The 26,016-nt window shown below is 36.8% G+C and overlaps 1 protein-coding gene across 1 annotated transcript in view; it reads right to left on the bottom strand.

Annotated features, from left to right (window-relative positions):
* MALRD1 (MAM and LDL receptor class A domain containing 1) overlaps positions 1 to 26,016 on the bottom strand; it is a 596,783-nt gene that overhangs the window by 437,837 nt on the left and 132,930 nt on the right. The window contains exons 16-18 of the mRNA XM_067730697.1: positions 1,885 to 2,037; positions 892 to 997; positions 46 to 413 (exon numbers count right to left, since the gene is read on the bottom strand). Coding sequence (XP_067586798.1) covers positions 46 to 413; positions 892 to 997; positions 1,885 to 2,037 — 627 coding nt within the window. The remainder of the gene's footprint in view (positions 1 to 45; positions 414 to 891; positions 998 to 1,884; positions 2,038 to 26,016) is intronic.

Below are 26,016 nucleotides of genomic sequence, written 5' to 3'. Positions count from 1 at the left end.
CCACCATCAAAATGAGTCAGAGGGACCAGAAAGAAAAGCACTTACCACAGTTGACCTCATCAGTATTATCACCACAATCATCCACCAGATCACATAACTGAAGCTTTGTTATGCAAGCCTTCGTGTGTAGACACCAGAAATGACCTGGCCCTTTGCAGCTCTTCGAAGGGAGTGGAAGAATACAATTTTCAAATCTGACATCATCGATAGCCGAGACCCCATCATAAACACCAAGGCTGACTTTATGCAGTGACAAATAGAAGGGCTGAGTAAGGCGTCCAAGCTGAACAGTCGCCTGGGACCACTGGTTGCCCTGGTTATATAATACTCTCCAGAGTACTGTGGAGTCACTGGAATTTTCCATGTGTAGCTGTAACTCAGCTGCTCCCACTGATAGGCCATAGTTATAAAACCTGAAAGAGAACAAACAAAAGAAATGGAAATGATTTAGGCAATAGACTAAATATTTAACTTTTAGACTCTTCCACTCGGTTAACAGTCAATTAAAAATGAGTTGTCATAATAGATGCCTTTAGTTATTATTGCATAATTGTGGCCACCTGTTTGCAAGAGCGTCTCTGCCGAGGTGCATATTCTGGCTCTCAGGACCCCATGAACCTTTCTCAAGGAGTTTAGTCCAGAACACGGGAAGCAGTGTTAACTAAATTATAAACCATTGTTGGAGGGAGAGTCCCTTTCATCTTAAGTAAGAACATAACAAATACTGATAATGTGCTCCTAAGTAAAATGCTAATTGTGCGGATCTAATGCAATAGCTATTTTTAAAGCAAAGCCAGATTACAGGACAAATTACAATATCTAGTAAATGCAGGAGTATGCCTGGAACCGCCGGGCTGCTAGAGTAGTTGACCATTTTTTTTTAGTATTTACCAGAAGGAAAGTGTGCATCCAGGTCCTGTCTGGCCGAAAGTTGGGCTCTGGAGTTTAGCAATTTGTGATAAGCTGTTGCTTTTCTTCAGAATGAACATAAAGTGCCCTATTGGGATACAAACAGAAACCATTAGTTTGACCTACTAAATTCTAAAATGAGACATCTGTCTGTAAACCCTACACTGAAGACTATACGACAATTAAAAATCAATAAAAGTGACTGTTAGTCAAATTTACTCTTACAAATATTAAACTATTATCTAGAGCTAGGTCAAAATTATGCCAAAAACAACTGGTAATTTCAGTTAATTCAGCCAAAATATATCTATATTCTATCTCCAAAACCCATAAAGGAGTGGTTCTACGTTGACAACATAAGGATAATAGACAATATTCAACTATCCTACTATTTGTTGTAGTAACACAGAACTTTACTGCTTCTCTTTCTCTTTTCAGACCCGAGCAAAGGTAAACTGAACTACAGATCTTCCTTGACTTAAGATGAAGTTACATCTGATAAACCCATCATAAACTGAAAATATCAAAGTCCAAAATGCATTTAATACATCTGACCTACTGAACATCACAGCTTAGCCGAGCCTACCTTAACCAAGCTCAGAAAACTTACATTAGCCCACAGTTGGGCAAAATCATCTCAGAGCCTATTTTATACTAAAGTGTTGAATATCTCATGTAATTTATTGAATGCTGTACTGAAAGTGAAAAACAGAACGGTTGTCAGTGTATCAACTGTCCACCATGGGGATTGCGTGGCTGACTGGGAGCAGTGGTTCTGCCTCTGCCCAGAATCAGGAGAGAGTATCACAAGTATATTGCTAGCCCAGAGAAAGGTCAAATTTCAAAATGTGAAGCACAGTTTCTACTGAACACGCATCTCCTTTCACACCATCATAAAGTTGACAAATCATTAGGTCAAACCACCATAAGCTGGGGAAAGTCTGTAGGTACAGAGACACTGTGCATGCTTCTTACCTTGAGATGTGTTGTGAGTGTGATCCCAAGGTGGAGCCTGTTGCTCAAAATCAGCAGAGAGGTTACTTCTAGAGCTCCAGGTCCAGTCAAAATCATCCTCACTAGCTGCTTCAAACCAACCACAGCTATTTGCTTCAAAGTCACATTCAGCAACTGAAGAACAAAAACGTAGCTTTTAGGTTGACTCTCCAAGGTGATCACACACTTTAAGAAGGGTAGACAACCCTTCTACCCTTGGAAATCACCTTGTTACTCTTCCCTAAGTACATTAAAGCCACACTTGATGAAAAAAAGGATCCTATCTGATCCTCCCTAAAACTCAGAATTGTGCTTTTCATAATGGAAATTGATAAGGCAAAATTATCAATTTAAGAATATTTTCCAAATATTCTTTCTAATAAACAGCATCATTCAGCCATATTACTTACAGAATTGCCAAGGTCTGACTAATTTATTTTGATACTCATGTTAGTTTCTCTGCTGCTATTACATCATCTGGAAGACTTCATTGTTCCTACAGAGTATTTTACACTAAACCATGAAAAGCTACTTCTAAAAAATTTAATGTTTGAAAAATTCAGATCCATTATATTTAATATGAATGTTCACCTCTAATTTTTGTAGAGCTTACTATTTCCCAAAACATTGAATACATCACCTAATTGGCAGAAGGCAGAATAATTTGACCTATTTCTCAAGTAAATATGAAGAGAAGTAGTTAAGTTACACAAAGACATTCTGGAGGAGGAAAAGAAGAAAAGAGAGAGAAAGGGAAAGAATGGGAAGTTATAATAATAGCAGTGTCAAATTATAGCTAATATGTGATGAATACCTAATGTAATAGACCCTGTACTGAAGGTTTTATATAAATCTAGCTTTTACAATAACTCTTGGGAGAAGGTATTATTGCTGCTTTACAGAGGAAGAAAGGAAGGTTTAGGGAAGTTTTTAACTTAACCAAGGTCATATAGTTAGAAAGTTGTAGAGACTGATTGAAATCCAAATATTCTAACTCCTAGTCTAATATTCTTTCTGCAACTGTTGACAATAACTTTTAATTGTCATTAGATTGGAAAAGGGATAAACCAGAAAGGCATAATCTGAATTTGTTTACTGTGGATATTCAGGTGTTACTACAGACTCCAGTGCAAAATAAGATTTGCCCCCATGATGATTACTACACTGGGACCCTTGGCCATTGGATATTTTTATCCAAGGATATAGTAATAAACTATATAGATCTTCCCTTAAAAAAATAACTTAGGAAGTAAACAATAAATTTAGAAGATAAAAGTATAAAGTAAATCACTCAGTGAGATTAAAAAATGTTAAATTGTAAAGGCATTTTTACCTAATGATAAATCATGCTTAATTTTGAAAATGCTTCCTTCCACATGGGGAGGAATGTGAGTTGAGTAGTAACATCATAAACACTATTGATTTTTTTTAAGTCTCTAGGAAATATGTGATCTCAGAAAATATTTGTTCTCTATCAGGTCTCCTGGTCCAAAATATGGCTAGCAGAATACTTTCAAATTTTACCAAAAGTCAATGAGAATGTATGAATACATTTTAAAATAAATACTTTAAGAATGTTGCAACAACTTTAATAAGCAAGAGATAACTAGATTTCAATAGAGACAAATAGAAATCAGTAAAACGGAGAGACTACTGCTATACCTAGAATAAAGATTTCTCAAGTTTAGAAATCTGTGGTGAAGCAAAATTAAATGCTACTCAAAAGTGAAAAACAACAATAAGTTAGGAATAAATGCTAAGAATATTTAACTCTTTGTATTTTCAACAGCCATCTCTATAAATATAAATAACCCATAAATATATATAGATTCCAGTATGTAGATGCTATTTCAATCCCAGGGGAAGCAAATACTTTTGATTCCTATTTCAGACAATCCAAAAAAATAGGATACAGGAGTTTTTGTTATGCAAATAGAGAAAGAAAACAAGTTATTGCTACTATATATCTATCCCACATAGATCCCTGGAAAGGGAAACTTATCATCTGCTATCTCAGGAGATATTGCTGTGGAAATAAATGAATATTCAAATAGTAGTAAAATTTAAGGAACTACTGCAGCAATTCTGTAGTTCTCTTAGATAAGGCTCTTCAAAGATAGTGATTTTTAAGAGATGATTATGCTGTTCAAATTCAAATGTGCCTTTCTAGTATACTTTGTTCCTATATATTTAGATTTCTATACACATTTAAAACCTCACCTTGATTAATCAGAGATGTAATAATCAGATGAAATTAACCTTCTTGTTAGCCAGGAATCAAATATACACCTCATTAGAACAGTTTTTGGAAAAATATGTAATCTTTTACTTAGAAATACAAGATCCTGGGTAAGTTTTAATAATTGAGGTTGAAGGATTCTTCGCTGTTTTCTAGACCAACATCATGGACTTCCTCAATTATCATCATCATCATCAGAATCGACATTTTGCAGTAACAACTGCAGTTACCATTTATTCGAGGTTTCTTGTGTACCAAGCTTTGTGCTAGGGGCCGTTACATTCAAAACAGGTTGTCTACTGACACAGAATTTCCAAAAATTTTGCTTGTCTCTTCTATGGCTATGGATAGAAAGGCTAGTAACTCTAGCAGCTTTTAATTTTTTGAGTAAAATTACCCTGTGGCTTCTACTAGTTATGTCAGTATTATTATAGTCTCTGTCCCTGGGGAAAGCGTGCTAGGGGGTAGTTGGTAGACTAACAAATAGGTCCATCACCCTACACTATCCCTGTCATTTTTAGAGCTTTTCACTGAGGGAAAAGAAGATGAATTTCTGTAAGAGCCAAGAAAACTTGCGGGGGGGGGGGGGAACAACAGAATCAGACGCTGTCTCATTTCAGATTCACTGTTTTAGAACTTCTTTGACGGTTTCGGATGATTCCGACCGAGGTTCATGCGTAAGGAATAAACATGAAGTATACAAAGGTGAAATCTGGCTGACAATTTGGGCCTCATATAAAGACTTAAAAATGTATAGAAGAGTACTTATTGGTATTCACCCAAAGGAGTTGAAAACTTATGTCCATACAAAACTCTGCACACGGATGTTTAGAGCTGCCTTATTCACAATTGACAAAACTTGGAAGCAACGAAGATGTCCTTCTGTTGGTGAATGGTTGAATAAACTGTGGTACATCCAGACAGTGAAATATTATTCAGTGTTAAAAAGAAGTGAGCTATCAAGCCATGAAAAGACATGGAGCAACCTTAAATGCATATTACTAAGTGGCCAATCTAAAAAGGCTACATATTGTATGATTCCAACTATTTGAAATTATGGAAAACACAAAGCTATAAAGATAATAAAAAAAAGTCAGTGGTTGCCAGCAGCTGAGGGTGACGGGAAGGAGGAAGAGTTGGAGCACAAAGGATTTTTTATGTGAAAAGACTCTATGTGACGCCATAATGATAGCTGTCATTATACATTTGTCCAAACCTATAGAAAGTACACCACCAAGGGTGAACCCTAATGTAAACAATTGACTTTGAGTGATTATGATGTATCAGTGTAGGTTTGTCAATTGTAAACAAACGTCCCAGTCTGGTGGGAGATGTTGATAATGGAGGAGGCTATGGATGTCTGGGGGTGTGGGGTATATGAGAAAACTTGGTGCATTTTTCTCAATTTTTCTGTGAACCTGAAACTATTCTTTAAAATGTCTTAATAGTTAACTACTATTTAATATAAGTGCTCTAAAGAAAACACAAAATTTATAGGACGAAATATGTCCTGACACATCATGTGGTTGAACTTCAAACTCCCTTTGGTCTTAGCCACACCGGCAAAAGATGACCAAGTTTAGGGGGGAAAAAAATGGCTAAACGGGCTTCCCTGGTGGCGCAGTGGTTGAGAGTCCACCTGCCGATGAAGGGAACACGAGTTCGTGCCCCGGTCCGGGAAGATCCCACGTGCCGCGGAGCTGCTGGGCCCGTGAGCCGTGGCCGCTGAGCCTGTGCGTCCGGAGACTGTGCTCCGCAACGGGGGGGGCCACAACAGTGAAACGCCCACATACAGCAAAAAAAAAAAAAAAAAAAAAAAAAAAGGCTAAACATGCAGGTGGTAATTGTAAAAAGTTAGAAAACTGGAGCCTACCACTGTGGATTACAGAGAACAGCAAAGGCACAAAGGCAGTGTGGAAGACATGCATTCAATACGTATGTTATCTTATTTATTCCTCCTGAAATATACATAAGAATATTGTCCCCATTTTAGAGCTGGGAAACATAAGGCTGAAAGAAGAGTAACATATAATTTCTCAGGGCTCATTATTGCTGACACAATTCCTTCCCAGACCTTTGATGTCAAAGCCTGTGCTCTTAAAAAAATTATACTGTTTCTAGTAGTTTAAAAAGTAATAATAATTATATCTAACAATTTTTGGACAATTCTTATATGCCAGGCACGTACTATGTGTATTTAATGCAAGATCATATAAAATCTAAACATGCATAACCACAGGATATGCTCTGGAAGCAGATTCTAAACTATATAAAAGTCCACTAGATTGGCTCTCCCTGTTTCTTTTAAGCTTTTTTTTTTTCTCTAGCCTTTTGACCTTCCTAAAAGTTCCATGAAGGACAGAAGTTAATTGAGTATTCCAGTATGTTGGCTTCAGTTCACTGAGGTTGTACTCTGTTTGATTAAACAGAGGTTACTACAAACGTCAAATGCATTAATGCTATATATCCTATTTTAAAACATGTTCTCTACTAATTATATTGCTTTGAGCTTCAGGCTTTTCCATTCATTCAAATGGTCATATGTTTGGAAATACGATAAGGTTGAAGTAACTGAACTCTAGACTTCATCAATAGTTAATATTCATTAGTTATTTAAAACATATAATAGTAAGGGAATACTTGCAAAAGTGCCATGAAACTTAAAAAGTCTATAAAAATAAATAGCAATAATGAGATATTTTAAAGAATACTAAAGCATAAATAACTAAATAACATTTGGCATTCCAAAGTACTGCATTTGAAATAAGAATGATTAATTACATCATTCTACATATGATTTTCAGGGTCTCCTGTGATCTGACCAATAAAGACACTGTTGGAAGACAATTCCCCATAGGTCTCTCATATTTCTGCATGTGTTATAAGCTGAGTCATAAACTGTCTATTTGTTCCAAACATCTTTTCAAGGATGTTTAAACAGCAAATAATCATGAAGAATAGAGAGAGTGATTCCGTCTACCAGAGGGCAAGTTCTTATCCAATATAATATAATAAAGATAATGTTTCCCTCTAAAGCAAAGGTCAGACATTTTGTTTGAATCCCACTATAAAAGATTTGGATTCCAGAAGCTCAGGCTTTCTTACCTGTAACGCCAACCCACTTTATATGTACATCCACCTGGGCCCCTCTGTGTTGCCCTGGGACTCAGAAAGCAAGAGGAAACAAGGCAATGATGCTTATTATGCTGTTTGTTATACTATTAGTAATAAAGTCCTTTGTCTCTGACCCAGGAGTCTCACCCCTCCTGACATCCATAAAACTATGGCAGATAACTTGTTAGCTTATAACTAGGGTAAAGTTTCAGACCCTTCACAGTTGTCAACACAAACTACATTAAACTTTATATGTATAGTACCCACCATTAAGAAGCTTAAAATCTAGCATGGGAAATTTATAAGCAAATAGGCAATTGTAATAGCATAATAACTACCATGTACTCATTCATTCATTCTTCATTCATCTGACAAACATTTATTGAGTACATGCTATATGTTTGGCACAGGTATAGAGCCTAAGAACACAGCACTGAAAAAAGGCAGTGGGGCGGGAGGGAGTGGAAGAAACCAGAAAAAAAAATCTGTCCTCATGGAGATAAAATCAGAGAGGTTACTTTAATTTTTTGGCTTTAATTTTGAGTCAGATTGAAGAAAAATTGAGATGTTTTAAGCAGAGAAGTGACAAAATCTGACTTAACCTGATCACGGTGGCTGCTGTATTCAGAGGAGACAGAGTGGGTCGGGTGGGCAAGAAAAGAAGCAGGAAGATAGTACAAAAATCCAGATCTGATAATGGTCTGGGCCAGAGTGGCTGCAATGAAAATAAGGATGAGTGAGGCGTTCTGGATGGTTTTTTTTTTTTTTTTTTTTTTTTTTTTTTTGCGGTACGCGGGCCTCTCACTGTTGCGGCCTCTCGCGTTGCGCAGGCTCAGCGGCCATGGCTCACGGGCCCAGCCGCTCCGCGGCATGTGGGATCCTCCCGGACCGAGGCACGAACCCGTGTCCCCTGCCTCGGCAGGCGGACTCTCAACCACTGCGCCACCAGGGAAGCCCTGGATGTATTTTGAAGGTAGACATGATAGGATTAACTGACATGAGATATGGAGTGTGAGAAAGAGAAATGAATCAATATGATCTCAAAGTCTTTGACCTGAAACAATGGAGGTACCATTTTCTGAAGTGGAGAAGGCTGTGAATAAGCAGGTTTGCGGGGGAAGTAGAGGAAGTGGAAATACTATAGTTTCGGAAATACTAGAGTTGAGATTCCTATTAGGTATTCAAGAGATCATGTCAAGTAGAGAGCTGGATATACAAGTCTGGAGTTCAGATCAGAAGAGTGCTTCTTGATGTCATGGAATCCAAGGCAAGTAAGTGTTTTAAGGAAGCAGGTCATATTATCTCTGTCAAGTGCTGTTGACGGGTCAGATGAACAATGAGAAGAGACCACTGAATCTAGATCACTGCTAACTTTGATGAAACAGTTTATTTTGAATAGTGACAGCAAGGCTCCGATTGGTAAAAAGAAATCAGAAAAGTTGAAGACAGTAAAATACAATTAATTCTTTTGAGGTTTATACTTTGCAAAGGGGCAAAAATGATGTGATAGTTGGGGAGGAAGTGGGATCAAGAGAAGATTTTCAAATGTGAGAAATAAAAATATGTTTTTATGCTGATAGAAAAGATCTGGTAGACAGGGAAAATCGCTGGAGCAAGGTTGCTGAACAGGCAAACAGAGATGGATTCTACTTACAAGAGAAAGAGCTGACCAGTAGAAGGAGCGTGTTATTCAGGGTAAAGGAGAAAAGAGTTTAAGGTGGGTAGAAGGGATACTGGAGCTCATGAAAGTCCTTTTCTGGGTGTTCCTATTTTCTCAGTGAAATAGGTTGTAAAGGCATCAGCTCAAGCTAGGGAAAGGGAAGTAAGACAGATGTTGGAGAAGACAGGAGAAAAATGTTATTCATTGAGAAGAGGGGGAGGGGGCAGAGGGAATGGAGTGGGGAAACATAATGTGATCCCTAGGGAGTACGAGATTCCATCTAGGGTTGTGAACATCTATTTAAAGTGAGAACAGATAACACTGTTTTGTTTTCTTCTCCAGCCACACTCCGCTATGCAGATTCTGGCTCTGAGAGGGCTGAAAGCCACATTTAAACAGTTTGTGCTTTAGTGACTATGATATACCAGAAGACACCAAGGCAGTTAAAGGTCAGCGTATGGCAGTCATTACAAGATTAGACCATGGAGTTTAAACTGCGTAAGAAAGGAAGTGAGTGCATGAGGGGGTGAAGGATATAACTGCTTTACCTGGAGGGCTTTGTCTTTGGTTTCAGTTTTAACTGTTGTACTTTATTTTCTTTCCTGTGGCCTCATCTCCTTTGTGTCTAAGTGCTTGACAATGTATATAACAAAAAGTAAAATAATCTGGGGTCTAAGATGTTATCGTCCTTCGGTAAGATTTACGTTTGTTTCTGCAGGCACACAGAGTAAATAATACTCGAGGATTACATCAAACTAACTTCAGGGATTGAGAGTGTTTGGGGCTGGGTTTGAGATCCTGTGAGGAACAATAACTTCTAGCTCACACAGACCTCTTGGATTCAGACTTTTAGGTATTACAGATAAAATTCTGTGGAGTATACCAATCCATATCTATACTAAGCCTGGACTCCAATTTCCAAAGTGCTATACTCAGATTCTCAACTACTTGTTCTATGTTGGCATATGAAAGTGGTGTTAAATACCAGGTTCAGATATCAAGGTCATTATTCTTACTTGGTCACCTAATTCGTCCCTTCCTTTTTACATCTTCAATGAATTCAAGTAGATTTTTTAAAATCGTTTTGTTTAGATTTTCTAGTTGTTCTCAGTTAGAGGGTGTCCCGAATGACTCAATCCACCATAACTGGAAATAGAAGTTCTAGCATTTTTAATTTCCATTTTTTAAAATAGTACTTTAGAACAAATTTTATATAATAATAGTAGATACAGTAGTCCCGCCTTATCCATGGGGGATATGTTCCAAGACCCCCAGCGGTTGCCTGAAACCAGCAGAGAGTACCAAACCCTACATATATTTACTATGTTTTGTGCTACACATACATACCGAAAATAAAGTTTATCAGTTAGGCACAGTAAGAATAATAACTATATAGAAGAATTATAACAATATACTGTAATAAAGTTATGTGAATATGGTCTCTCTCTCTCAACATATCTTACTGTACAAATTTAATGCCTTTCCATCAAGCACTTATCATGCATTGTGGCCATGACTTTTGTAGTTTGAGATGCAACAGTAAACTAGAACTAATTTTTTTACTTCTTCACAGTTTCACACATAGAAGATTCATTCTTATTGTAGATCTTAGCATATCTGCATACACTTTTTTTCTTCCCTTATTAAGTCAAGAACTTTCACCTTTTCACTTAAAGGAAACAATTTACAGCTTCTCTTTGGCATAATCCAGATTGCCAGAAGTACTACTCTTGTGTTTTGGGGCCATCATTAAGTCAAGTAAGAGTTAGTTGAACAAAAGCACTGTAATACCATGACAGTTGACCAGATAACTGAGATGATACTAAGTGACTAAAGGGTGGAATACAGTGAACAAAGGGATGATTCACGTCCATGGCAGGACGGTGGGAGATTTCATCATGCTGTTCAGAACAGTGTGCAATTCAAAACTTATGAACGGTTTATTTCTGGAATTATCCATTTAATACTTTCAGACTGCAGTTGACCACAGGTAACTGAAACCACAGAAAGTGAAAATGCTGATAAAGGGGGACTACTGTATTAAAATATGTGTAGAGTAATTATGGGTGCATAATGCTCTGGTAGAATTATATAATATTGTGGAATGGGGAAAAGTTATTTTTCCCGATGTCAAATTGTTTATTATGAAATAAAGAAAATATATGTGTCTAGATGTGTACATAAGGTGTAAACTGATCTATATGTGATACACAAATACATAATACAAAATATTCATTTAGTAACTTTCCACTCTACTTTGTGCATATTATGTTAATAGTTAATAAATTTTTGTATTTATATAGATTCTAAAATATTTTATTAACAGGTGTTATAATGGGTTCTCTATATCCAAAATACTAATTGCTATTAAATACATTCATAAGATATTAGGTCAAAATGGATACATAGTCAAACTTAGTTATAAATGGTCTTTCATTTTTGTTTGGGAAAGGAAAAGAGTGAAAAAAGTTGGAAGAGCCAGAAAAAGCTAAATTTGAGCAATTTAGGATTCTTTTAAAGTCAGTGAATTATTAATGTCAATATGTTTTTCAATTTGAGGTCTCTCCCGAAGCTAGAGCTCCAAGAGGTACTACTTCATTTATCCATGAGGTTGGGAAATCCTTAAAAACGCACTCAGTCCCACAACGAATTCTGAAAGGCCAACAGTATTCACCACATAATAAAAATTATAATTTTAACAAGGGAACGGGATGTAGGAATAAAATAACTTATAAGATAAGCATACAAAATCAAGGAATAACAAGGCACCATTAAGAAGTGATACAGATAGGAAAATATTAGTAAGACTTGACTTGCATCTTAAAAATGGAAAAAATAATAATATAAGTGACTCAGAAGTGACTGAAGAACAGGATATCTTGGGTAATGAAAGGTCTCTATGAATTTTAATGAAATAACCCGAGCTTATTAACTCCACAGATGACTGGGCTCTTCCCAAAAAGTACAAAACATTTGAAATCATTAGGTTAGTCAGAGGAAAGAAACATATTAACTACACAAAGAAGATATGAATAAAAATCTAACAGGACAGAAAAAGAATAAACCATTTAAAAAAATTCATTAATTTCTGCCTATCTTAGGCAAAGAACAGTAAGACCTTTTACAAACCGTATTTTCTGTTCATTTATATTACTGCAGTATACATTTAAGGCGATTATTATCTCAAAAATTGTTCCTAGAAAGTTCAGGTTAGGGAGATGAACGTAATGAGTTTATTACATGCCTGTGCCATGGTTTATTCTTGTTCTGTGGTAGCAGGTACAAAACAAGAGGTTACTGGACATTTTTCCACGTAAATGTGATGCAGCAGAATCTCTGCTCTTATTCAGCAAAAGGTAGGGAGTTCTCTTTGTTTATATTTCTGAAATGGGAAGGCCTTGTGATATTCTTGAATTATTACTTAAGGCAGAGCTATTCTAACACATGGTTATCCTAATCTAAGATTCGGTTAACCTTGTTCAAGTTTTAAAGAGAGTTAAGAATAAGAGAATGAGGGGGAGTCAAGACGGCGCACTCGGACGACACAGAATTCACGTCTCCTCACAACTAGGGCACCTACCAGGCACTGGTGGGGGACCACGGACACCTAAGAGGATGGGAGGAACCCCCAGTGACCAGCTGTGGGATCTTGGTTCCCAGGCTGGAGGTAAGACCCAAGCTCCTGAGGTGGGAGCTCCGAGTCCAAACTGCTGGACTAACAGAGAACCTCAGACCCCAGGGAATATCAATAGGAGTGAGGCCTCCCAGAGGTCTTCATCTCAGCACAAAGACCCAGCTCTATCCAACCGTCTGCAAACTCCACTGCTGTACATCTCAGGCCAAACAACCAGTAAGACAGGAATACAGACCACTCATCAAAAAAATAAAAAATGAAATGACAAAAAAATTTGTTACAGATGAAGAAGCAAGGTAAAGAGCTACAAGACCAAATAAATGAAGATGAAATAGGCAACCTACCTGAAAAAGAATTCACAACAATGAGGGTAAAGATGATCCAAAATCTTGGAAACAGAATGGAGAAAATATAAGAAACATTTAAAAAGAATCTAGAAGAACTAAAGAACAAACAAACAGTGATGAACAATACAATTACTGAAATTAAAAATACACTAGAAGGAATCAATAAGAGAATAACTGAGGCAGAAGAAGGGATAAGTGAGCTGGAAGATAAAAAGGTGGAAATAACTGCCAAGGAGCAGAATAAAGAAAAAGAATGAAAAGAACTGAGGACAGTCTCAGTGATTTCTAGGACAACATGAAACACACCAACATTTGAATCATAGGGGTCCCAGAAGAAGAAGACAAAAAGAAAGGGTCTGAGAAAATATTTGAAGAGATTATAGTCGAAAACTTCCCTAACATGAGAAAGGAAATAATCAATGAAATCGAGGAAGCACAGAGAGTACCACACAGGATAAACCCAAAGAGAAACATGCTGAGACACATATTAATCAAACTATCAAAAATTAAATACAAAGAAAAAATATTAAAAGCAGCATGGGAAAAGCAACAAATAACATACAAGGGAATCCCCATAAGGTTAACAGCTGATCTTTCAGCAGAAAATCTGCAAGCCAGAAGGGAGTGGCAGGACATATTTAAAGTGATGAAAGGGAAAAACCTACAACCAAGACTGCTCTTACCTAGCAAGGATATCATTCAGATTCAAAGGAAAAATTAAAATCTTTAGAGACAAGCAAAAGCTAAGATAATTCAGCACCACCAGCCTTACAACAAATGCTAAAGGAATTTTTCTAGGCAGGAAATACGAGAGAAGGAAAAGACCTACAAACACAAAACAATTAAGAAAATGGTCACAGGAACATACATATCAATAATTACCTTAAATGTAAAAAGATTAAATGCTCCAACCAAAAGACACAGACTGGTCGAATAGATACAAAAACAAGACCCATATATATGCTGTCTACAAGAGACCCACTTCAGACCTAGGGACGCATACAGACTGAAAGTGAGGGGATGGAAAAAGATATTCCATGCAAATGGAAATCAAAAGAAAGCTGGAGTAGCAATTCTCATATCAGACAAAATAGACTTTACAAGAGACAAAGGATACTACATAATGATCAAGGTATCAATCCAAGAAGAAGGTATAACAATTGTAAATATTTATGTACCCCACATAGGAGCACCTCAATACATAAGACAAATGCTAACAGCCATAAAAGAGGAAATCGACAGTAATAGAGATATAGTAGGGGACTTTAACACCACACTTTCACCAATGGACAGATCATCCAAAATGAAAATAAATAAGGAAACACAAGCTTTAAATGATACATTAAACAAGATGGACTTAATCAATAATTATAGGACATTCCATCCAAAAACAACAGAATACACTTTCTTCTCAAGTGCACACGGAACTTTCTCCAGGATAGACCATATCTAGGGTCACAAAATAAGCCTTGGTAAATTTAAGAAAATTGAAATGGTATCAAGTATCTTTTCCGACCACAACGCTATAAGACTAGATATCAATTACAGGAAAAACTCTGTAAAAAATAAAAACACATGGAGGCTAAACAATATGCTACCAAATAACCAAGAGATCACTGAAGAAATCAAAGAGGAAATCAAAAAATACCTAGAAACAAGTGACAATGAAAACACGATGGCCCAAGATCTATGGGATGCAGCAAAAGCAGTTCTAAGAGGGAAGTTTATAGCAATACAATCCTACCTCAAGTAAAAAGAAAAATCTCAAGTAAACAACCTAACCTTACACTTAAAGCAATTAGAGAAAGAAGAACCAAAGAAACGCAAAGTTAGCAGAAGGAAAGAAATCATAAAGATCAGATCAGAAATAAATGAAAAAGAAACGAAGGGAATGATAACAAAGATCAATAAAACTAAAAGCTGGTTCTTTGAGAAGATAAACAAAATTGATAAACCATTAGCCAGACTCATAGAGACAAAAAGGGAGAAGACTCAAATCAACAGAATTAGAAATAAAAAAGAAGTAACAACTGACACTGCAGAAATATAAACGATCATGAGACATTACTACAAGCAACTATATGCCAATAAAACAGACAACCTGGAAGAAATGGATAAATTCTTAGAAATGCACAACCTTCTGAGACTGAACCAGGAAGAAACAGAAAATATAAACAGACCAATCACAAGCAGTAAAATTGAAACTGTGATTAAAAATCTTCCAACAAACAAAAGTCCAGGACCAGATGGCTTCACAGGCAAATTCTATCAAACATTTAGAGAAGAGCTAACACCTATCCTTCTCAAACTCTTCCAAAATATAGCAGAGGGAGGAACTCTCCCAAAACTCATTCTACAAGGCCACCATCACCCTGATACCAAAACAAGACAAAGATGTCACAAAAAAAGAAAACTACAGGCTAATATCTCTGATGAACATAGATGCAAAATCCTCAACAAACTATTAGTAAACAGAATCCAAGAGCACATTAAAAGGATCATACACCATGATCAAGTGGGGTTTATCCCAGGAATGCAAGGATTTTTCAATATACTCAAATCCATCAATGTGATACACCAAATTAACAAACTGAAGGATAAAAGCCATATGATCATCTCAATACATGCAGAAAAAGCTTTTGACAAAATTCAACACCGATTTATGATAAAAACTCTCCAGAAAGTAGGCATAGAGGGAACCTACCTCAACATAATAAAGGCGATATATGACAAACCCACAGCTAACATCATTCTCAACAGTGAAAAACTGAAACCATTTCCTCTAATATCAGGAATAAGACAAGGTTGCCCACCCTCACCACTATTATTCAACATAGTTTTGGAAGTTTTAGCCACAGCAATCAGAGAAGAAAAAGAAAGAAAAGGAATCCAAGTTAGAAAAGAAGGAAAACTGTCATTGTTTGCAGATGACATGATACTATACGTAGAGAATCCTAAGGATGCTACCAGAAAACTACTAGCGCTAATCAATGAATCTGGTAGAGTAGCAGGATACAAAATGAATGCACAGAAATCTCTTGCATTCCTATACACTAATGATGAAAAATCTGAAAGTGAAATCAAGAAAACACTCCCATTTACCACTGCAACAAAAAGAATAAAATACCTAGGAATAAACCTACCTAAGGAGACAAAAGGCCAGTATGCAGAAAACTGCAAGACACTGATGAAAGAAATTAAAGATATACAAACAGATGAGAGATATTCCATGTTCTTGGATTGGAAGAATCAACATTGTGAAAATGACTATACTACCCAAAGTAATCTACAGAATCAATGCAATCCCTATCAAACTAACAATGGCATTTTTCACAGAACTAGAACAAAAGACTGCACAATTTGTATGGAAACACAAAAGACCCCGAAGAGCCAAAACAATCTTGACAAAGAGAAACGGAGCTGGAGGAATCAGTCTCCTGGACTTCAGACTATACTATAAAGCTACAGTAATCAACACAGTATGGTACTGGCACAAAAACAGAAATATAGATCAACGGAACAGGATAGAAAGCCCAGAGAGAAACCCACTCACCTATGGTCACCTTATCTTTGATAAAGGAGGCAAGAATATACAATGGAGAAAAGACAGCCTCTTCAATAAGTGGTGCTGGGAGAACTGGACAGCTACATGCAAAAGAATGAAACTAGAATGCTTCCTAACACCATACACAACAATAAACTCAAAATGGATTAAAGACCTAAATTAAGGTCAGACACTATAAAAATATTAGAGGAAAAAATAGACAGAACACTCTATGACATAAATCACAGCAAGAGCCTTTTTGAGCCACCTCCTAGAGAAATGGAAATAAAACCAAAAATAAACATATGGGACCTAATGAAACTTAAAACCTTTTGCACAGCAAAGGAAACCATGAACAAGATGAAAAGACAACCCTGAGAATGGGAGAAAATATTTGCAAACGAAGCTACTGACAAAGGATTAATCTTCAAAATATATAAGCAGCTCATTCAGCTCAATATCAAAAACACAAACAACCCAGTCCAAAAATGGACAGAAGACCTAAATAGACATTTCTCCAAAGAGGATATACAGATTGCCAACAAACACATGAAAAGATGCTAAACATCACTAATCATTAGAGAAATGCAAATCAAATCTGCAATGAGGTATCACCTCACACCAGTCAGAATCACCATCATCAAAAAATCTACAAACAATAAATGCTGGAGAGGGTGTGGAGAAAAGGGAACCCTCTTGCACTGTTGGTGGAAATGTAAATTGATACAGCCACTACGGAGAACAGTATGAAGGCCCCTTAAAAATCTAAAAATTGAACTACCATATGATCCAGCCATTCCACTACTGGGCATATACCCTGAGAAAACCATAATTCAAAAAGAGTCATGTACAACAATGTTCATTGCAGCACTAATTACAATAGCCAAGACATGGAAGCAACCTAAGTGTCCACTGACAGATGAATGGATAAAGAAGTGTGGCACGTATATACAATGGAGTATATACAATGGAGTATTACTCAGCCATAAAAACAAACAAAATTGAGTTATTTGTAGTGAGGTGGATGGACCTAGAGTCTGTCATACAGAGCGAAGAAGTCAGAAATTGAAAAGCAAATGCTGTATGCTAACACATATATATGGAATCTAAAAGAAAAGAATGGTTCTGATGAACCTAGGGGCAGGAAAGGAATAAAGACACAGATATAGAGAATGGATTTGAGGACATGGGGAGGGGGAAGAGTAAACTGGGACGAAGTAAGAGAGTAGCATTGACATATATACACTACCAAAAAATAGCTAGCTAGTGGGAAGCAGCTGCATGGCACAGGGAGATCAGCTCAGTGCTTTGTGACCACTTAGAGGGGTGGGATAAGGGGTGTGGGAGGGAGACGCAAGAGGGAGGGGATATGGGGATATACGTATGCATATAGCTAATTCACTTTGTTATACAGTAGAAACTAACACAACACTGTTAAGCAATTATACTCCAATAAAGATATTTTTTTAAAAAAGATACATGCACCTCAATGTTCACAGCAGCATTTTTTACAATTGCCAAGACATGAAAACAACCTAAGTGTCCATCAACAGATGAATGAAGTTGTGGTGTATATACAGTATGTTTGTAGTTTGTGTGTGTGTGTGTGTGTGTATACACACACACACAAATTGAATATTACTCAGCCATAAAAAAGAACGAAATTTTGCCATTTGCAGCAACATGTATGGACTTTGAGGCCTTTATGCTAAGTGAAATAAGTCACACAGAGGAAGACAAATACTGTAGCATATCACTTATCTGTGGAATCTAAAAAATACAGCAAACTAGTGAAGATAACAAAAAAGAAACTGACTCACAGATATAGAGAATGAACTAGTGGCTACCAGTGGGGAGAGGGAAGGGGGGAGGGGCAATATAGGGATGGGGGAGTGGGAGGTACTAACTGTTAGGTGTAAGATAGTCTTAAGGATGTATTGTACAACATGGGGAATATAGCCAATATTTGTAATAAATATAAAGTAACCTTTTAAAATTGTATAAAAATAAAAAATTTTAAACCTTTAAAAATTATATAAACATAAAGAATTTATTTTAAATAAGTAAATAAAAAAACTATGTAAAAAAAGAATAAGAGAATGTTTTTCATAATTGACTAAAAATTTCAGTAGTAAACTAAAATTCAAAAGGAAACATGCACATTAAAAATACCCATAGACACAATAATCTAAAGATGGTAATAAAATTAAAAATTTTAAAATAATGTCATCTCAAAACCTTCTTCTCTTACTAAAATGGTTTTCTTGAAGAATATTAATGGCTCAGATACCAGCAGTATGAATAGCGGCTTCTAAAATGTATGTGTATGATTAACTGAAAACAGGTGATGAGAAAAATTTGAAGTTTGCTTTTTCTTTTAAACTGAAAACTAAACACAGAGAATATTCTCTTTATAATGGAACTTAAAGTGGTCTTTTGAGCACGAAAGATGTTTTCACTTCTAAAATGATGTACCAGAAATCTGCTCTGTATATGTATTGTCATGGATAGATATAGCATGAACTTTAGAATTAGATAAGCCAAGGTGGAATTTTATCCTTCCTATTTACTAGATTTGTGATTTTAGTTGTTAATCTCTCTGAACTTCAATTTCCTCATATGTAAAGTGACAACAGCACCAACCTCAGATAAAATACAATGATATATGACAGCATCCAGTGCACTCTCACAATATGTAAGTCCAAAAATGGTAGATATGATTATTAGTTTTCAAATATGGGCAATAAGAGAGGCCATCTCTTTACTAAATCCTCAAGTTAAAAAGACTGAGTATTTGGAGAAAATCACACTGGTGGATGGGGTGTTGGTGCTGAGGAAGAAGGGGTGATTTGTAAGAAATCTTAGAAGCCAAGCTCATGTAATTGCCTAGGGAAGTAGTGAATTGAGGCAGGAAAAAATGTAGACATAGGTAGAATCACTCAGGGAGAGGCAGAATGAGTCTAGAAGAGAGTTCCTGATCCCTTGACCTCTACTCAATAATCTTGTTGAGTACTGAAGTCATAGCAACCCTTTTAAAATCACTGAGAATCTGGCCATTCTGTGGCTCTCCTAGGCCTTCTGTTTGCTACCGTAATAATTTCCTGCTTCACATTTTCTTCTTTACTCAGTTCCCAACCATACTCTTCTCAACTCCCAACTAGTAAGTCCTTCGCTGTGTTTCACAGGACAACATTCACACCAGATTCTTACACTATCACTTTGTACCGTAATTTTAATTTCAATTATCCCTCTCTTATATATCTCCTTGATGAAGTAGACTTCCCATTACTTCATGCTAAATCCAATCTAGTCCAAGGGGGGGAATCTAGTAAGGATTAAAACAATGTCAGGTGAACAATGAAGCAAATATAACAACCGTATGTTAACGGTCCACATCACAGTCACTTATAGTTTCCTATTTTCTTTCTAGCCACACCATCTTCCATGGTTGGTGGTTACCCAGAAATTTGAGAACATAAATCCAGACACTATCATAATAATTACTGACTGAATATCAACTACATTCTAGGCCTGAAAATAGGTCCTGGGAATAAAAGGAACTATAAGTCATGCCCCTCTCCCCTACTGGTTTGCAGTCTGGCAGGTCGTAGCATTATTTCCATTGAACGTTTTCCAACTTGATTCTTCATCTCTCTAACAAAATCTTGATTATCCTACTTCTGTCTTACCTAGTCCATCTTGTAAGTCTGATAACAATGCATTACATGTTACCAGAGCACTAACACTCTTCTTATGAATATAAGCACAGTAATGATTATTATTAATTTCATTGATTCATTAATGAAATTTCACAATTCAAACATAATTATGGGTGTCCCTTAGAGACTCTGATGAGCCTGACTTAACATATATTTATTTCTAAATATAACTCAAAGAAAATAAATTTAGGTTCTTGAAAATTCTTTAAAAAATTAATACAGGTAACTGTACAGTCTTCCCCTGTCTTTTTGAAATATTTACAATAGCCTATTGACGCCTCTTCCCTTAAGGACTCTAGAGATGGAAGATCCAAATTAGGACTTATGAACCCAGTGACAACAAAAATGTTTTCTTTTTCATTATCAGAGTTTTGCTACTACTCAGTGGTATCTATTCATCATTATTCCTACAGTTTCTGAAATAAAATTTCCACAATTATCACCACCACATCTCCCCATCTTCTACCATCTGTCTCCATAGATTCCAACTTCTTTCTGTTACCCTAGATGAAGTGTCCAGGCTCTTGGCCAAGGCCGTTCTCCACTTGTGCACTAGATTCCACCTTCTCTTGTTTATTCAATAGCATCTCTCCAGAAACACACCCCCGCCTTCTGTAATCACACATTGTCCCTCTTCTACTGTATTTTCTCTATAAGCCTTTATAAACTTGTCGTTAAGCTCTCTTGACCCCATTTCATATAACAGCTACCCTCATTTCTCAATCTTCCTTTAAAAAGTCTTAGAATGAGGTTGTCAAAAGTTATCCTTTCCTCCAATTTTCTATTGAGCTCCCTCCAATCAGGCTTTTTATCCATCTTATCAAGGTCCACAATTACCTCATACTGTTATATCTGAAGTCAATTCTCAGTTCTCATTTTCTATCAGCAATATTTGACAGTTAACCATGTTTTCCACCTTCTTAAAACATTGTATACTTGGCTTCCAAGACAGTAAATACTCCAAGTTTTCCTCCTTCTTCTCTGGTTGCTCCTTCTCTATCTTCTCAACTGGTTTTTCCTTTTACTCTGACTTCTAGATCTTTAGCTCTTTTATCTTCACTAGTTTAAGAAACCCTTCTAGCTCAGGCTTTAAATGCCATCTATATGTCGATTTCTTACCAGCTGTAATCTATCCTGAACCTCTCCTTTGAACTCCAGACTCATATACCTAACTCTCTATTAGACAGCTTCACCTGGATATCTAATTGGCATCTCAAACATGTTCTAGATTTCCTGGGTCAGAAATGGCAACACCACTCTTCTAGTTTCTACAGGCAAAGACGTTGGAGTCCTCTTTAACTCCACTCTTCCTTCCTTCCCCCATATACAATTAACAAATCCTTTTACTTCTACCTACTTTCAAAATACATCCAGAATCTGCCTACTGCCTCCACTGCTTCACCCTGATTCAATCTACCATGATTTCTTCCCTCAGTTTTTAGAATATTCTAACTGGTCCCCCTGCTTCCAGCCTTGCTCCTGATGGCCATCAGATGGCGGTTTGCCTGGCACTTTCAGCTAGACCTTGGTGTTGCTAGAATCTGGAAATGACAGGAGGGCTACATTGCTCTTCTGCTGAACAAAAAGATTTTCACATACCACGAACCAAAGACGTTCTGTAGATTGAGAAAAAAGAAGATAAAAAGAGGACCACTCTGTAACATGTCTGAGTACAGGAAGAGTACTGTGCAAATTCAAACATTGCTCAAATATCCTACTCACCTGGCTGACATGAGTGACTGCTGCATCCTCACCAATTACCATGTTTGTTCTATTTCTCTCACCTCCCAAATAAAATTTATTTAGGTATGCAATCACAGAATTATCCTGTTTCTTGAAAACACCCAATCCAGAGGGAATTCTTGCTCCCTTGAACCCTCCCACAAATTACACGACACAAGCCTAAACCCAGTAATAAGTTCCTCCTAACACTCTTGCTGAGATGCCCCACAGGTCTCCGTGGTAAGCCATTTTCCTTGTTCAGCAAGTATCAATAAACACAACTTTGTTAGGCGTTTTACTGGTGTTCTTTGATTGATGGGCAATAATACCCTCCTGTCTGTTCTCAATACAGAAAGCATAGTGATTCTGTTAAGTCAGATCCCGTAAGTCCTCTCTTCAAAGTGCCACAATGGTTCCCTCTCACTCATTTAAAGCCAGTGTCCTTACACTGACCTGTAAGGTCTTAGCTGAATGGCACTCAAACTTAGTTGTATGTTAAAAATCACATGGGGAGCTTTAAAATTATTAATGCCTGGGTTCCACCTATAGTGCTTGCAATGTAACTGGCCATGGCAATTACAGCTTTAGAAGCTCTCCAGGTACTTCTCAAATGTCGCCAAGGTTGAGAACCACAGCTCTAGATGGTTTGCTTATCTCTCCGACCTCATGTCCTATTACTTTTTTCTTATAATCACTCTCCTCCAGCCACATAGATCATTTGCTGTTGCTCAGACTCACCAGGTTCCCTCCTATCTCAATCCCTTAGTTATTTCTTTCTGCCTGAAAAACTTTTCCCTGAGATATTTTCCAGGCTTATTTCCCTTACCTTCTTAAGTCTGCTTTAAATCACCTTGTCCTTGAGAGCTACTGTGGAAACCCTATTTAAAATTGCCAGGTCCCTCCCTCTATCATTACTTTATTGCCTTCACACTGCTTTATTTTTTTTTTATAACATATATCCCCTTCCAAAATACTATGCACTTTACTCATTTATCATAGTGTCAGTGTCTACCTTACTAGGAAGCAAGCTCCCAGAGGAGAGGGATGTCTGTCAGTTTTACTTACTGTGGGATCCGTATGCCTGGAACATAGTAGGCACTCAAAACGCACTTGTTAAAAGCATTACTGACCTTCCTTTTTCCAAAACTACATTTTTTCTCATTTCTTATTTTCCCCCCAATTCTTGATCTTATTACAGAGTTAGACTACTTAGTTGGTACCCCAATACAAGCCTACTTATCAGCCCATCACTCCTAATTTATTTTCACTGGGTTTCTCTTTTGGCATAGTTCCCTAATTGTGTGTTTCTCTTTAAGTTCTACTTGACCTTTTATTTTTCTTAATTATATTTGTATTTAATTGCCTCTCGAAGGAGAAGCAATTAAATATCATACTTCATCTGGAATGGAAAACTTCAAGTGGTGTCACCATTTCCAGAGTTTTAGTTTAAAATACTGGCTCTTAGTCCACTCTCTCTCCCTGGTAAACTTCATCCAATATCAAAGCTTCAATAACTATCATGTCAATAAAAAGAATCCAATAATTATTTCTCCAACTCACTCCCCTCTTGTTAGTCCCAGAACTGTCCAAACTACGGACAATAATGATCTCCTCCCTCAACCCTACTTCCCCCTCTCACTCTATATTCTGTGACTCCAGATAAAAACTGGTAAGAATTACTTAAAATACCCCTTTTCCCTTTCTTCCAAAATTCAATGAAGTTTTTTTTTTTTTTTTTTTTTGCGGTACGCGGGCCTCTCACTGTTGTGGCCTCTCCCGTCGCGGAGCACAGGCTCTGGACACGCAGGCTCAGCGGCCATGGCTCACGGGCCCAGCTGCTCTGCGGCATGTGGGATCTTCCCGGACTGGGGCACGAACCCGCGTCCCCTGCATCGGCAGGTGGACTCTCAACCACTGCGCCACCAGGGAAGCCCCAATCAAGTGTTTCTTTATTCTACCTCATAAATTTTTATTATGACATATCTCTACATGTCAGTTCAGTCTATGATAATCTCTCATATTTACTCTTAAATTCTTCCAGCTGAAACCATTACTTCCATACTCTCCCCTTCAATTCATGCTACATACTACCCCCAGAGTATAAAAATTTAAAGGCCTTAAAAATTCAAACTTGATCTTGCAACTGCTTAAAAATCCTTACATTGGTTCCCTATTATTTAGTATAATGCCCCAAATCTTTAACATTTGGCTAATTCCCAAGAATCTCTGTGCTTCTCCTGCCCTTATGCTCAAGCTACCTTTATTACTTCAGTTTCTTTAATAAATCAAAACTACTTTCCTCCTCACACATTTTAATGCCTTGTCACAGCCTAGTTTTTCTGTTTGGAATCTACTATTCACTTTCACCTAGCTATTCAAGTTCTTTCTATTACTTCCCTTTAAAAGTTAATGCAACGCACATAAATATAGTTGATTGAGCTTGACAAAGGAGAAGATAATACAATGAAGAAAAACAGTCTTTTCAACAAAGGATGCTGGAACAACTGGACATCCATGTGCAAAAATAATAAATCTAGACACAGACCTTACACCCTTCACAAAAATTAACTTAAAATGGATCACAGTCCTAAATATAAAATGTGAAACTATAAAACTCCTAGAAGATAACATAGGAGAAAACCTAAATGACCTTGGGTATGGTGATGACTTTTTAAGATACAACACCAAAGCATAATCCATGAAAGAAATAATAAGTAGGACTTCACTAAAATTAAAATTTTTTACTCTGCAAAAGACAATGTCAACATACAGTATTTGTCTTTCTCTGTCTGACTTATAAGTCACAGGGATGTAATGTACAGCACAGGGAATATATAACTTTGATGCATAATCTATACAAATATAGAATCACTATGTTGTACACCTGAAACTAATGTAATACCATAAGTCAACTATAGTTCAATTAAAAATTAAAAAGACAATGTCAAGAAAAGAATGAGAAGACAAACCACAGACTGGGAGAAAATATTTATAAAAGACACATCTGGTAAAGGACTCTTACCCCAAATAAACAATAAAATCTTAATACTCAACAATAAGAAAATAAACTACCTGATTAAAAAACAGTCCAAAGACTTGAAGACACCTCACCAAAGAAGATATACAGATGGCAAATAAGCATATGAAAATATGCTTCACATTTGTACATCATCAAGGAAATGCAAATTAAAACAATGATATACCACTGCAACCTATTAGAATGATCAAAATCGGGAACACTGACAACCAAATGCTGGCAAGGATGTGGAGCAACAGGAACTCTCGTTCATTGCTGCTGGGAATGCGAAATGGTGCAGCCACTTTGGAAGACAGTGTGGCAGTTTCTTACAAAACTAAACATAATCTTACATATAATCCAGCAATCATGTCCCTTGGTATTTACCCAAAAGGAACTGAAAACTTACGTCCACACAAAAACCTGCATATAGATGTTTACAGCAGCTTTTCTCATATGGAGTACTGGACAATGGAATATTATTCAGCACTAAAAAGTAATGCATCTAAAAGCCATGAAAAGACATGGAGAAACTAACACAACATTGTAAAGCAACTATACTCCAATAAAAATTAATTAATTAAAAAAAAGACATGGAGAAACCTTAAATGCATATTACTAAGTGAAAGAAGCCAATCTGAAATGTCTATACAGTGTATGATTCCAACTACATGACATTATAGAAAAGTCAATAAATACTATGGGGACAATGAAAAGATGAGTGGATGCCAGCAGTTGGGAGCAGGTAAGGGATGAAGAGGCAGAGCACAAAGGATTTTTAGGGCAGTGAAAATACTCTGTATGATACCTCAATGATGGATATGTGTGTTTATACATTTGTCCAAACTCATAGAATACACAACACCAAGAGTGAACCATGAGGTACACTATGGACTTTGCGTGATTATGATGCATCAATGTAGGTTCCCCAATTGTAAGAAATATCCCACTCTGGTGGGTGATGCTGTTACTAGCAGGAGCTATACATGTGTCGGGGCAGGGGTCATATAGAGAATCTCTGTACCTTCCCCTCAATTTTGCTGTTAACCTAAAATTGCTCTAAGGATTATCTTTATTTTAAAAAAAGGTTAATGTACTAAAAAAAACCCCGATATCTTC

Source organism: Pseudorca crassidens, chromosome 1, assembly GCF_039906515.1.
Source record: "Pseudorca crassidens isolate mPseCra1 chromosome 1, mPseCra1.hap1, whole genome shotgun sequence".
In the NCBI taxonomy this organism is placed as follows: Eukaryota; Metazoa; Chordata; class Mammalia; order Artiodactyla; family Delphinidae; genus Pseudorca; species Pseudorca crassidens.
This window is presented reverse-complemented; position numbering and strand designations above follow the sequence as displayed.